Consider the following 12811-nt stretch of genomic DNA (forward strand, 5'->3'; position numbering starts at 1 on the left):
AGGGTATAAATATCAAGACATATACCTCTCTTTGTCAGTTCTTTCTGGACAGGAATTTATTGATTAATTTTATTAGGATAGTCACCCAAAAAGATGTTGTCAAATGAATACATTTTCTGCCGGCTTCTAGCCTATATGGTACAAAGACACCTACCCTCTAAACTGATTGCAAAAAGATATGTGGTTTCTGAAGACTTCATTAAGAAGTAATGGGAAGACTAAGTATAATATAGCTTTAAACTACAAGTCATGACATAGCCTAGTTAAATGGTTGAATGTCGATTGTTACGTTGTATGGCTGATTATTATACGCAATCAGTAGAGGGTTCCAAAATCACACGAAAATTTCTGGTTTTCAACGAGGCCATTGCATTAATATGACCAAAAGAACAAACCATCAGGACTGCTGGGCTCTCTCTTCTATGTTTGCCAACAATGAAACACAGGAATAGTGTTTATGCGTTTTCTCCCCTGTGCAACAGATTAAATTAGCCTACTGTTTAAAACGATAGTGGGACTTTAACATGAAACATGACATCTCAAAACCTAATCAATTTAAGTTCTCTTTTCTAATTGAAATCAATACAAAACATCCTGTGGTTTCAGACTGTATAGGTCTGATCTGAAAAAGCAAACGGAACGTAAATAAATACCAGAACGCTGCGACCCCATAGAATACAATCGTGCCATGTTCGCTGAAAATCAGGATGAACAGTTCAGCATTTTCTACTGTGTTAATAGGGACGACTGAAGTGCAAGCCATTACTGTCTTTGTAATCACTGGTTTACAGAAACAAAAGTTCGCTGTATTTTCCCCCCCACTTAAGTAGCCTAGTAAAGCACGATATTCCCAACAGATATATAATATAACCAGAACAGGCTATATAATGTAAAAATGATTTTAAAAATAATGAATACAATATTACAGTAGCTATACCTTCCTTAATGTTAACTAGCCACCAAAAGACGAGTAAATAAAAGAACACAACGGACTACAATGTGACAGATCACCTGCTATATTTCAAATATTTTTAAATAGTTTAATATAGGCTACACTACATACAAACAAATAATGTAATGTCCGTGGCATGTCAATAATGTGCAAATGAATTTTCTGATGTAGGCTACCGTAGAAATACGACTAAAGTAGATAATTACGTAGTTATGCTGTATTTCAACATCTGCTATTTTTGAAACACGTATTCAAAACAACTTAATTTGCTTTACTAAATATATAGCTGAACTGCTAATACATGTTCTAGAGTTCGCTAAATTTAGGAGTAACTATATTTAACATCCAGTAATCTGTAAATTAACCAATTATGTACTTGTGCGCACTTTATACCACACCAGAGCCTAAGAACACAACTCTACCATTAGGTTCGCGCACATTTGCCGCTATTTGTTTCAGATGAACAGGAAATGTTCCGGACTATAAAACGTAAATAAATTAGCTGAATGCGTAGCTTTATTACAACCGGTATGAATCAATTGATTTGCGATTGCTCGCGGATTAAGAGAGGACAACTACCAGAAACATCTGTATCATGCATAACATCCTCCGTCAGATGTTACGCACGAAAAACTGATCGAAAGAGCATAGTTTTCAGTACACGAAAACTTCAATTATGTACTACAGTGGCAAGCCAATTTATAACACACCACACATTCGCTGTCCTGAACCAAACCAACCTGACGGCTTTCTGGAATAAGTGTAGCCAAGTTGGCCGCGCCTGGACCGCTACAAATGTCCATACTAGTCTGACAGCACAAGCAAGGGTAATCGTTGCAACAATGTAACCACAATATTTATTAAAGTTGATACCGTTAGTTACCTGATTCAGGTCTTGATCAGTCAACAGATGCAGCTCCCGCGGTTTAAAGCAATTTTGACATTTGCTTTTATTGAAAATGTTCGCCTGGAATTTTCTGCAAGGATTCTCTTTAGCGCCAGACATTTTCCTCGGAGCTGTTTATCTTCCGTTCACCTTAAAATGGGAATACTTCGAAATTCGATAATACCAATGGGGCCAATCCTGTTATCTCCACAGATCCTCATCCAATCTGGAACAATGGGTTTACGATCCAATACATGATCTAAGTAACATTTCAATTTCCATGTATTTAGATAATCAGATGGTCTGAGTTTTTTGTTTAGTTTTTCGGGTTGTGTTTAGCTAGCTAGCTAGCTAAAAGTTCCCAATTTCCTTTGCATTTAGCTAGCTAGTAGTTGCCAGGTACTGATAGCCAGCTTTCTAGCTAGCTACCTTTCTGCAACGATCTCCAATGATCATCTATGGCCTGTGTTAAAAACCGATAGCAATTAGCTAGCTGGCTAGTTTGATAATAAATACCGTTAAGCTGTTATGCTACAGGTCAACACGGTAATCGTATTTTATTTGTAGCGTCCAACTCGGAAGTTTTAGCGTGCGTGGAGTAATAAACGGATCCCATTTGTAAAAGAAAAATAACGAAGGAGGTAGCTGGATGTACAGTCCAGGTCGTAGCAGCTGATATTAGCTAGCTGGCTACTGAAGTTTACCCTTGCTTTTTAGCTAAACTGCTAGCAAGCTAGCTAACACAGCAATGAAATCCCACTCCCAGATTTCTTGCTAGGACCTTCTTATTTGTAATTCTGGTCTTCTGGCTTCCCCGTTCAAACGTGCCATGGAGAGCGATGTTGAGAGCTCTTGCCGAGTGATGTGATCATAAATGTGTTTTTAGTGTTTTGTTTCCGTTACTACGTCCCAGGATCTACCCTCTTTTCTCTTTCGGGCAAGATCTTTTCCAATGGAGGGAGGTCGCAGGCTCACAGATTTGCTGCTGGAATTTTATTTTATCTCGCGAGACTGTTTCAGCACGCCATCTTGCTAAAACTACTGACAGTGGTCATCACAATTCCACTCGGGATAATTACGAACACCATGTGACTCAGACATCCCAGGTCTTTCTGCTTGCACAATTGTATGTTTCTGGGACAGGCGACATCGTGGGGAAAACACAAAGGTAATGCATCAAAAGTGAAGTGTAATCTGTATCAGTATTTAGCAGCCATAACTACACAGACACCTACTGGAGAACTTTACTAAAACATTTGAGAAGAGAGTGGTTATCACAATAGAATATGAAAATACATTTTCCCTCGTATTTAATCGTATTTTTTCACACCCAAAGATAAAACCGACAACATCATGCAATGAATTCTGACCTATTGTATTTAATTCAGTCTGTTTGACTTTACTTATTCAGGTTGTCCCTATTCACCTCAAACCTGTAGGGTACAGTTATGTGAAAGTTTAATTATGTGGCTTGACTACAAATAGGCATCTCTGAACAAATGAATGGTGAAATGTAGCTTATAATTAATATTTATATATCATGGATAGCCTTCTTTATATAGCTGTAGTGTATTTCAAGAAAGTATTTATTTATTAATGGATGCTTTTATTTACTTATTTATTTGCTATCTCCCTGTTTCAGTAATTATGTGACAGTTGCAAGCAATTAAGTATTTATGTCATTTTTAATAACTTTATTGTTTTATTTGTGCATTGAATAAGATTAATTTCACCACCAATGTAAAACATAGCTCAATCAATATTTAGGTCTATACCTTAAACATTAAAAAGTTTTTGAAAATTATGCAATATTCACTGTCTGCTGTAGAAGCTGATTTAGCTCATTGAGCTATAGCTATGAAGAAGGTGGTACTTCAAAGTCAAGGCAACACTATTGTTGTTCCCTAAAGCGAGGTACTTAAACTGAATAAATTATATATCTGGTGACAAACTGTATAATGTGGTTTATTGTAATTCAAATGTTCACGTAGAAACTGGATCTGACATTGTGAATCTAAATGAATTAAAAATCAATACTGAGTAATGGGTAATATATTCACACATTCTTTTGTTCTGTACAATTACCTAATTTGAAAGATAAAGAAACAAGCCTTTAATAAATTTGTGTGAATTATGTACAGTAACATAGTCACAGGAAAGGATAATTCATTTGGTAGCATCAAAACTGTTACTAGTCTCTTTGTCATTGACCTTCTTGTCATTTAATCAGTGTCCAGCACAGTACAACGCATTGCACCAGTGACAAAATTTCAGCAGGATAATGTATTTTAACAATAAGTCACACTTACAAACAAAAGCTTAAAATCCACACTCAGAGATTTTGTTTGATTTTCACTGTCTATATGAGTGCACAATGTTAGAATTTATGTAATCTGAATTGTACTTGTATAAGAAAAGGTGGACAACGTAAAAAATGTTGAATTATGTATGGCATTCTATGACATGATGTCAGAAATGAAGATAGCTAATTTGAAGTGCTTATTCAAAATAACTGAAATGTGTCACTAACTTTGAGGACTTACATGCAATATTTCTAAGACTGTTTCTAGCGATTCTCATTAATTAATTTGATACTAGTGAAGCAGACCAATAAAACTGAAGGAATTTGAATGAATTTTCAGTGCTTTGTTATGTATGTATTAAATCTTGTTCACATGATTCACAAACAACACACAACAGGCATTTGAAGACAATGTCACACTCCAGAAAAGCATTATAAAACATTGCATGTTATCATCTCAACTTAGGATGCAAGCTGATTTGGCTAATTAAATGCAGTGGATTTCACTTAAAATATGAAATGAGCTCAGATGTGGTGTGTTCTTTAATAATTTAGTGCTCTTGGTCAGGAAAAGTTTTTGCTTTTGGTATTAAGCATTATATGGCCTAAACATATACTTGTTGATTAGATTTTGTTTGCAGTACTTAGATATCTCTTTTGCTTGTATAAATTATATAATATAATAATATAGACAGCAGTCGTGTTTGGTAATTTCACAGATCACCACAGTGTTACGTAAGCATTGAAAAAAGTTGTGCTTGCCGAAATGCATCTGTGTATCAGTTGTTCCCAAAAACATTTAGAGTCAGGAAATAAAATATCCAGCTTAGACATTATGTGTTGTCCATTTCTTGTGGTGGAGATAAAAATGTGTCTGCTTCAGTGCCTGTATGAATGCCAAGTATTTTAAAATGACTATGTAGTGTGCCAATGCTATGAATCATGAATCTTAAATTATTAGTGTTCTCCAAAGCAGACATCAGATACAATTGTGTCATCGATAAATTACTAAAAAAAAAACACTGTTTCTTTCACTGCCTGACTCAGTGAGCTTTCATAAACTCCACGAGTCCCCAATAAATGCTGGGTGCGATTCCAGCCTGATGTCCTAGCGAGCAATGTAGCCAAAAGGGAAACTGCTGATACAATCCTCTAGCAGGCTTATGGGCATTACCTGCTAATACCTGCATGCACAGGCTGGAATCTAACATCAGAGTTCAGGCTCTTATCTTTACTTGTTTGGTATTCAATCTAAATCCCTAATGCTACAGACATGGTACCATGAACAAACCATTCTGTGGCCTGAACATGCTCCAAGGGAGTGACACAGGGAGAGGAGATGGTATGCCTGAGTGTGCATCTGTCAATCACCTCTCACTAAAAGAAATAGATAAAATACAATTTACTGTGAATAATCCCTTGCTTTTCCCTTTTGGCCAACCCCTAATTATGAACTGAATGGCACATAATTGAAAAAGATACGTACATCATTTGAAAATGCATTATTTTAGGAATTTTAAGAGGACACAAAACAAGAACAGCTTGTATGTGCCCATCCCATGGGTCTTCATCAGCGCAGGTGGTGAGTATTTATCTTTGAGTTTTAAAGGAAGACTTCACAGTGAAGTCTTAGAGTAAATATGAGGAAGAATACATAGTCAGAGAGTGAAGGACATTAAGACATTAAGCAATGCCAACTTGAAAAAAGGGTTCAAGACAAGCTTTGAATGTTTACATTAATATTTCTTTTCAGACAAACACAGTAGATTCACTGGAAGGAATACCTGCGAGAAGCAATGCTGCCAGCACAGGGCTGTCTGGCATGTATAGTCATTTGGCCACCAACTACAGTATAGGCATTTACTGTAGGTGGATTCTACAGCCACTACACTTGCAGTGGTCTTTGCCCGAGGAACTGTCATAGGGATCTGCAAAGGAGGGGGGGAAAGGTGCTGAGTAACCTCAACTTAAGCTACAGAATGGGCCAACGACAAACACGCCAACAGACATACTGTGAAAAGACACGACTAACATATCTCATGGGTTTCGATTCAGCCAGTAGCATGCACATTTTACAGCCAAGCTGTTCACACCTGGAATGAGGAACGCTAAGACCAGCTGCTTTCTGTACCTGAAACTAGCAGAGAAAACATGAAAAATATACATCAAACACAGGTTAAACACAGAGGCTAAAACATGCTATGACATGAACTATGCATTCACAATCCTTCAGGTGTTTAGTAATAAAATTTTTTGCTGAAGGGTCTCGTAGCTACGTGGATTTTTAAGTTATGCCATGATCAGCAGAAATACGTTTAATATTCAACCACTCTTGTGAACTCAATGCACTGCTAGCATTGAGTTCTCAGTAGCAACATGTCACATCTCAGTGCCCAGAGCAAACGTGTCATGCAGTTCCTTGCATACTGCATGGACTAGAGCAATTCACACAGACTATGGGAAGCACATGATGGTATCTGCATGTTCTTTCCATTCTTCTTCTTCTCCTTCTTAGAGAAAAAAGAAAAACTTTAATTAATTTAGTTAAACTTTAATTAAATTTAATAAAAGACTGTAATAATACATATTTTAAAAATATTGTCGCCGGTCAAGCAGGTCAGACTATGTAAATGTAACCTCGCCTCATACATTGACTGTTTTCTAGAAGGCAGTTTGAAGCTAACATCTATGCTCCTTATGACCATGAAAGCAGACTCCTACAGTCTTACCTCTGACTTGGATTCACATGAATTTGAATAGCACAGCAGACATAGATCAAACCTTAGACTCTCATTATGGAGAGCACTGTAAATTTCAGGCTCATATAAATATTTTCATGGCCAACAGCCATTTTCTTCCAAAAAGCTGTAATATTTATTTGTTTAAGAAATGGGTAGAGAAGGAGTTTTGGGGTAGAGCAGGATAATGCTACAGAAGGCTGCAATGTACTTCACTTATATGTCACCAGAATCAATTCTCTCAGCAAAGACAACACACCCCCACACCCCCCTAAAAAAAACTAGAGATTGTGTGTTGAAATGTGTTAAACAAACAGTGACCCATGTAAAGACATTCTCTAAGAAACATGACACATGAGTTTTTTTTCTTCTTCTGCCTTGCTGGCTGCCAGGTTTCATGCTAAAGTTACCACTCGCAACATACATAGAAAATGACTGACTCAGCTGCATGCTATTAAAAGAACTCAAATCCCAGGGAGCTGTCCTCACAGCCGCTCAGAGAGGGTCTGTGAATGGGAAGCAAGAGAAAAGCTTCTAACTGATTAACTAATTAAACCTAGAAAACAACAGCCATTCTCAACAGAGGATTAGCTCTCTACGCACGCTGTAAGTGATCTTAAAATAACCCGGATTACAGGTGTGTTGTGTCAGCCAGATCATAAACCTCAGCGCTTGTTGTTCTGTGTTAACCTTGCTTGTTCTATGTTAACATGAATGCCCTGGGTCTAAATGTCATCATGTACAGCTCTCATTTGCGTTTGATCATGTAAAAAAAGAATGCCAGTTGAGTATTTGATTCATGAAATCAAAACTTGGGGGCGAGTGGGTGATACATTTGCTGTAATTGTGTTACATCTTGTTGTTTTTGGATATCAGCCGGTGTTCTGGAGGTGACACCCAGCTAGGCACTTGTGTGGGCAGCTAAGTCTAGCCCCTAGTATATTTAGACCAGGCCCTCAGGCTCTCTGCACATACCATACTGTAACAGTGGTGTGGTCTGCCAAAAACAAGTATCAACTATAATAAATGAAAAATATATACATATGCATTTCAGAATGTACATGTTATATTTTTAATGTATTCACACAGCAGATGTTGACTTTCTTGGTTGGACTCAATACAGTATATTCCTAAAAAAAGCTATGATAACCTACAAAAAATATCTGAATTTTTTTACTGTAACATACTTTTAAGGGCTTAACCTGGATAGTATGCATGAGTAAGGTTAATATTTAAATAAGGTACAGTTAGCTGTCTTATAAAATCTTTGCGTTTTCATTTCAACAATGGATGGACTATGCCACTGTATTTGCAATCTGTAATATTATCATATATGCAGTAAATATTCAACAAATTTATTGTTTTCTGTTTTGTTTTTCCCATATATTATTTGACACACATACTTGAAAACCCAAGTTGAAAGCCCTTGTTACCGTTTTGTATAAAATATCGTGGCAAGAGGACAAAGTCTCTAAATAAGGCTGACATGGTTTTTTAAATTCTGTAAATAGTCTACTATTCACACTGCTATAAAATGGTTATGGTGGAAAAGTTTGTATAATTATGTCTTGCTTGATTTCCCATTACTGAAATGACATCATACTCAGTAAACATATAACCCCAGAGTACATTTTGTTTACACAAAGGGTGGTAACATACACAAAGATGTGACCAGATGCCTTTGTTGTCTGATGTCATGTCCTCTTAAGTCTCAGTTAGAGAATTTCCCAACAAAAAATATACAATTGTGAGCTAGCAATAAATATCTGCATTTTTTCGGATACACAAGAAATGTAGGGTCAACTGTTCAGTATGCTAAGCTTGAGTTTAAACCTCCGGTTTAAACCCCTAGATCACAAAATTATATTACAACAGCTAACCAAACAGATATTTGGTTAGCTGTTCCCGTTGTAATGCTGTTCTGTCGTTAGGATTTAAACCAAGTCTTATGATATCTTGTGAACGTGGCATTTCAAAGAATATTGCTGACAATTATAGGTTTCCTGTATGTTTGTCTTTCAGACGATGGGATTCACATTTGTTCTGATCTTGCCAGCGCTGGTAGTGGTGGTCGCAGGCGTCTATTACCTGTACAACGAAGTAATCAGGTTAATGTCAAAGTCTGTGGTGCGGAACAAAGTGGTTGTGATAACAGATGCCGTGTCAGGAGTGGGAACCGGTAAGTCTTTTGAAACACTTTTGAATTTCCTTTTTAAATTGCACGTGAATAGACAAATGTTTTCTCGCCACTTCATGTCCTCAAATCAGGCTTCAGATGATGGAACAATTTTCAGATCCATTTGCCTGTCAAGGGCATTCCAAATATTTACTTGTATGCATATGTATACATTTCCACATTAATCTACCTGACCGAAATAGGAGTAATAAAGCAATATTATTTAATAATAATGATTGCTGTTTTGAGGTGCAATGTAACACTAGCAGACCAGCCCATGCCCCAGAGCTGAATCATGCTCAGTTATACTGTGGCTACACACTCCCATTCCAAACTGCATTAGCCCATTCCACTTACGCAGTCACTCTCATCTGTCTGTATTCCTTTGTTGTGGACTCCTGCCAACCAGCCTTTCAATCCAAGATCTCTATCAGGGCCACAACCGCTGTAGGTTATTAGCTGCTGATAAAATGGCATGGAACACTGAACGGAAAACAATAACTTGAAAAATTTGCAATGGAAAAGAGAGCGGAGGTGGGCCAGAGCTGAGAAGCACGTCACCACTGGGTCAGCATAATGCTATCGCTTAATATAGCATCATTCCGACACACTGGGATTCGGCAGATTGTTTTATGCGGCTGAATAAATAATGCAGGCCGTCTCCCTTTCTCTCTTTCTACCCTTTCTTTATCTTTCTCTCCTCATGCAGAGTGCGCCAAGCTCTTTCATAAGGGAGGGGCCAGGCTGATCCTGTGCGGGAAAAGCTGGGATAAGTTAGAGTCTCTGTCAGATGACCTCAGCAGTGCGTCAGACCCCAGTGTGGTGGGTGGGCCCTCTTTGGACACCACAACCAAAAAATTTATATGCAAGCAACAAAAAACAACCAATGGAAATTCAACATATCCCTATCTAACATGAAGATAGATTTTTATGTCAGATCAAAAAGGCCTGACCAGCTGTATTCCATCTCAAAGTCACTATTAACACTTCCTCCTCACATGAAAAACAAAGACAGGATATCCTCTCTTGACAACTGGCTGTCCATTGACACTACAACTTTTCAATTTCAAACTTGTGTTTATACACAGGACCAGTTATTCTCAGCCACATCACAGCATGTTAAATACAGCATTGATAAAGGAGTGTATGCAATACACAATGTACTTTTCAGCCCCAGGCTACAATACCTCTTTACCTGTAAAAGATAAGTAATATTTTCAGTCAAGCTTTTGCTGTCTGATTAAGCATGAACATGGGGTCAATTGCAAGGTCTTAACTAAAGTTTAAACCTCAGTTTAAATCTGAAGATCACAGAACTGCATTACAACAGCTATTCAAAGCTGTGGAATAAGGATTAGCTGTTCCAAATCTGTGGGCTAAACTCCTACTGAACACATTGCAATTGACCCGGTGAGTTTTGTTTGAGCAGAAGTTCCCACATTGGAACTGCATTGGAAGGATTTGTTGTTTGTACGCCATAAACCTGGAAGTTTAAATACAGTTGATCACTCAACAGTACAGTATCAATTTAGCTGATATATTGGTTCAGTAAAGTAATTAGATTAGAATGGTATATTAACTATACATTTTACATTGTACCTTTGAGCCATTTTTCAGATTTAGTAGTAGTAGTAGTAGTAGTAATAATAATAATAATAATAATAATAAATAATAATATTACACTTACCAACAAGAACCATATATATTATACAGTAGTTGGAAAAAAATTATGTGTTGCACTAGTTGTTGCTCAGGAGTAGGTCATCCTGCTTACCTGTGGTGTTTATGTTTCCCAGACATTCACACCAAAGCTGGTGCTGCTGGATTTCAGTGACATGGACAGCATGCCAGATGTGGTCACCGAGGTGCTGGAGTGCTATGGCTGCGTGGATGTGCTCATCTGCAACAGCAGCCTGAAAATCAAGGCACCCGTGCAGACCCTGTCTCTGGAGATGGACAAAACCATCATGGACACAAACTACTTTGGTCCTATCACTTTAGCTAAAGGTGAACTCTCCCAAACATTCCCAATAAAAATGAACGAGTCTTAGGACAAGCCACTTTGATTGGTCTATTTATTACTTACTCAGAGTTAAAATGCATGAAATTACAAAAAAAAAACAATTTCTGTTGTTGTAGTGGCTGACAGTAATGAATTAAGTCGATGATACAGCACATAGAGGTTATATGGAATAGAATCCAAGAATTCCAATTTCAATATGTTTCAGGTGTCCTGCAGTCTATGATCTCAAGGAGGACCGGTCAATTTTTACTAGTGAACAGCATTCAGGGAAAACTGGCTGTACCCTTTCGCACTGCTTGTGAGTCCACTTATTAAAGCTTAAGAATTCAATGCATTTATGTCAAATGTATATCCCTCTTTCCTGTTGAAAAGTATGACAAAAAAATAAAGATAATAATTATGTCAAAGAGACATCATAATTCAAATCTAGTTATGTTTGGTGAAGTATGCTTTCAATTATCTATAACAAACATCTGATATGTTTGTTTTGAGACGCTGCCTCCAAGCATGCTGTCCAGGCCTTCTTTGACTGCCTGCGGGCGGAAGTGGAGGAGTATGGGATCTCGGTCAGCACTATCAGCCACACCTTCATTACTGCCCAGGACAGCACGCCATCACCCAAGACTAAAAAGACCCTCTGTTCACGTGAGTAAAGCAATGAAAGCAAACAAATCGTTTAACAGAAATGAAAGGAATACAAGATATATGCTTAAAAAAATGTTTGAAAGGAAAACGCTTTTTGAATTTTGTGAGCGCACTGTGCATGCATGAATGAATTTTCATCTATTTTTTTATTAAGGTTCAAATTTCGTAGACAAACTACTGTTGTGTTCTTCAGCTCAGGGGTCACAGTAACAGCCATCTCAATTTCACTGTGTTCTCTCTGTGCTGACTGACCTCTCCTCACATTCCGGGGTATCTCAGTCTTTTCCAGGCATGGGGTTTACCCGGCAGAACTGGCTGAGGAGATTCTGAGGACTGTCAGCAGGAAGAAGAAGGAAGTGCTTATGGCTCACCCCCTCCCCATGGCTGCTCTCTACATCAGATCCTTCTTCCCGAGCCTCTTCTTTGCAGTGGTGGCAGCTGGGGTTAAGGATGCGGCCATTGCAGAGCAGTTGCAATAGAAAGAACAGCAAAATAGAAGAAAATCAAAGAGGCTGCTCTGGAGTCAATGTGACTTTGTACTGTTATGTATGTACACAAAGGCTAACACTTCATTAACAACCTGTGACAACTGAAAAAAAGTTTTATGTGAAAGCCAGATTAATGATATAGTGTACTGACAGTGGTATGTTTTTAATTGCTATGTACAACCTATGACTTGATACAATAGTTTTAATTACTATGAACATTATGTGAATTGCTAAGATATTCAAGTTGGACCCTTGTTCCATTGTTTGTAATTGTGAGCAAGTGAAATAATACATTACAGATTCATGGTCAATTATTTAATGAATGTTGTGCTAATAAAAACATACATTCTGTAACTGACTGTTTTGTTCTTATATGTTTATGCCTGTAGAACTGACACATGCTTATTTTTACACAGATAATATTTTATATTCACATGTGCCACCCAGACCAAACATATATTCGACATTGTCAAAAATGTAATATATTTTCAATCTTAACATTACATTACATTACATTATAGGCATTTAGCTGACGCTCTTATCCAGAGCGACTTACAACAGTGTAACCAAACTCAGGATCAAGTCCACTTAAGTCCATTGA

General features: G+C 37.5%; 2 protein-coding genes across 11 annotated transcripts in view; one reads left to right on the top strand and one right to left on the bottom strand.

Annotated features, from left to right (window-relative positions):
• Positions 1–2825, bottom strand: part of mprip (myosin phosphatase Rho interacting protein) — a 57162-nt gene extending 54337 nt beyond the window's left edge. For 3 of the 9 annotated variants that reach the window (XR_010328419.1, XM_064323022.1, XM_064323021.1), the window contains exon 1: positions 1836–2824. Coding sequence is in view for 8 of the 9 variants with exons in the window: in XM_064323022.1 (XP_064179092.1) it covers positions 1836–1958 (123 nt within the window). In the remaining variant the exon portion in view is untranslated. Of the gene's footprint in view, positions 1–1835 lie in introns of all 9 variants that reach the window. The other 6 variants (XM_064323019.1, XM_064323018.1, XM_064323020.1 and 3 more) reach the window with 5 other exon arrangements.
• A 4506-nt stretch (positions 2826–7331) lies between these two features.
• dhrs7cb (dehydrogenase/reductase (SDR family) member 7Cb) lies at positions 7332–12564 on the top strand. 2 transcript variants are annotated; one of them, XM_064323027.1, is made up of 7 exons: positions 7332–7484; positions 8901–9057; positions 9764–9876; positions 10851–11061; positions 11283–11375; positions 11570–11722; positions 12002–12564. In XM_064323027.1, the coding sequence occupies exons 2-7, from the start codon at positions 8904–8906 to the stop codon at positions 12199–12201; spliced, it is 924 nt and encodes a 307-aa protein (XP_064179097.1). In that variant the 5' UTR covers positions 7332–7484; positions 8901–8903; the 3' UTR covers positions 12202–12564. The 2 variants fall into 2 exon arrangements, with proteins under 2 accessions (XP_064179097.1, XP_064179098.1); XM_064323028.1 differs by having other exon boundaries at positions 7336–7515.
• The last annotated feature ends 247 nt before the right edge of the window (positions 12565–12811 follow it).

Source organism: Anguilla rostrata, chromosome 2 (genome assembly GCF_018555375.3).
Source record: "Anguilla rostrata isolate EN2019 chromosome 2, ASM1855537v3, whole genome shotgun sequence".
NCBI lineage: Eukaryota > Metazoa > Chordata > Actinopteri > Anguilliformes > Anguillidae > Anguilla > Anguilla rostrata.

What these genes read in the sequence shown, in the direction of transcription:
- dhrs7cb (XM_064323027.1), top strand. Translation starts at nt 8,904, where the DNA reads ATGGGATTCACATTTGTTCTGATCTTGCCAGCGCTGGTAGTGGTGGTC. An exon ending in TCCTATCACTTTAGCTAAAG is followed by an intron (nt 11,062 to 11,282) that starts GTGAACTCTCCC and finishes AATATGTTTCAG; the next exon opens with GTGTCCTGCAGTCTATGATC. An exon ending in TGTACCCTTTCGCACTGCTT is followed by an intron (nt 11,376 to 11,569) that starts GTGAGTCCACTT and finishes GTTTGTTTTGAG; the next exon opens with ACGCTGCCTCCAAGCATGCT.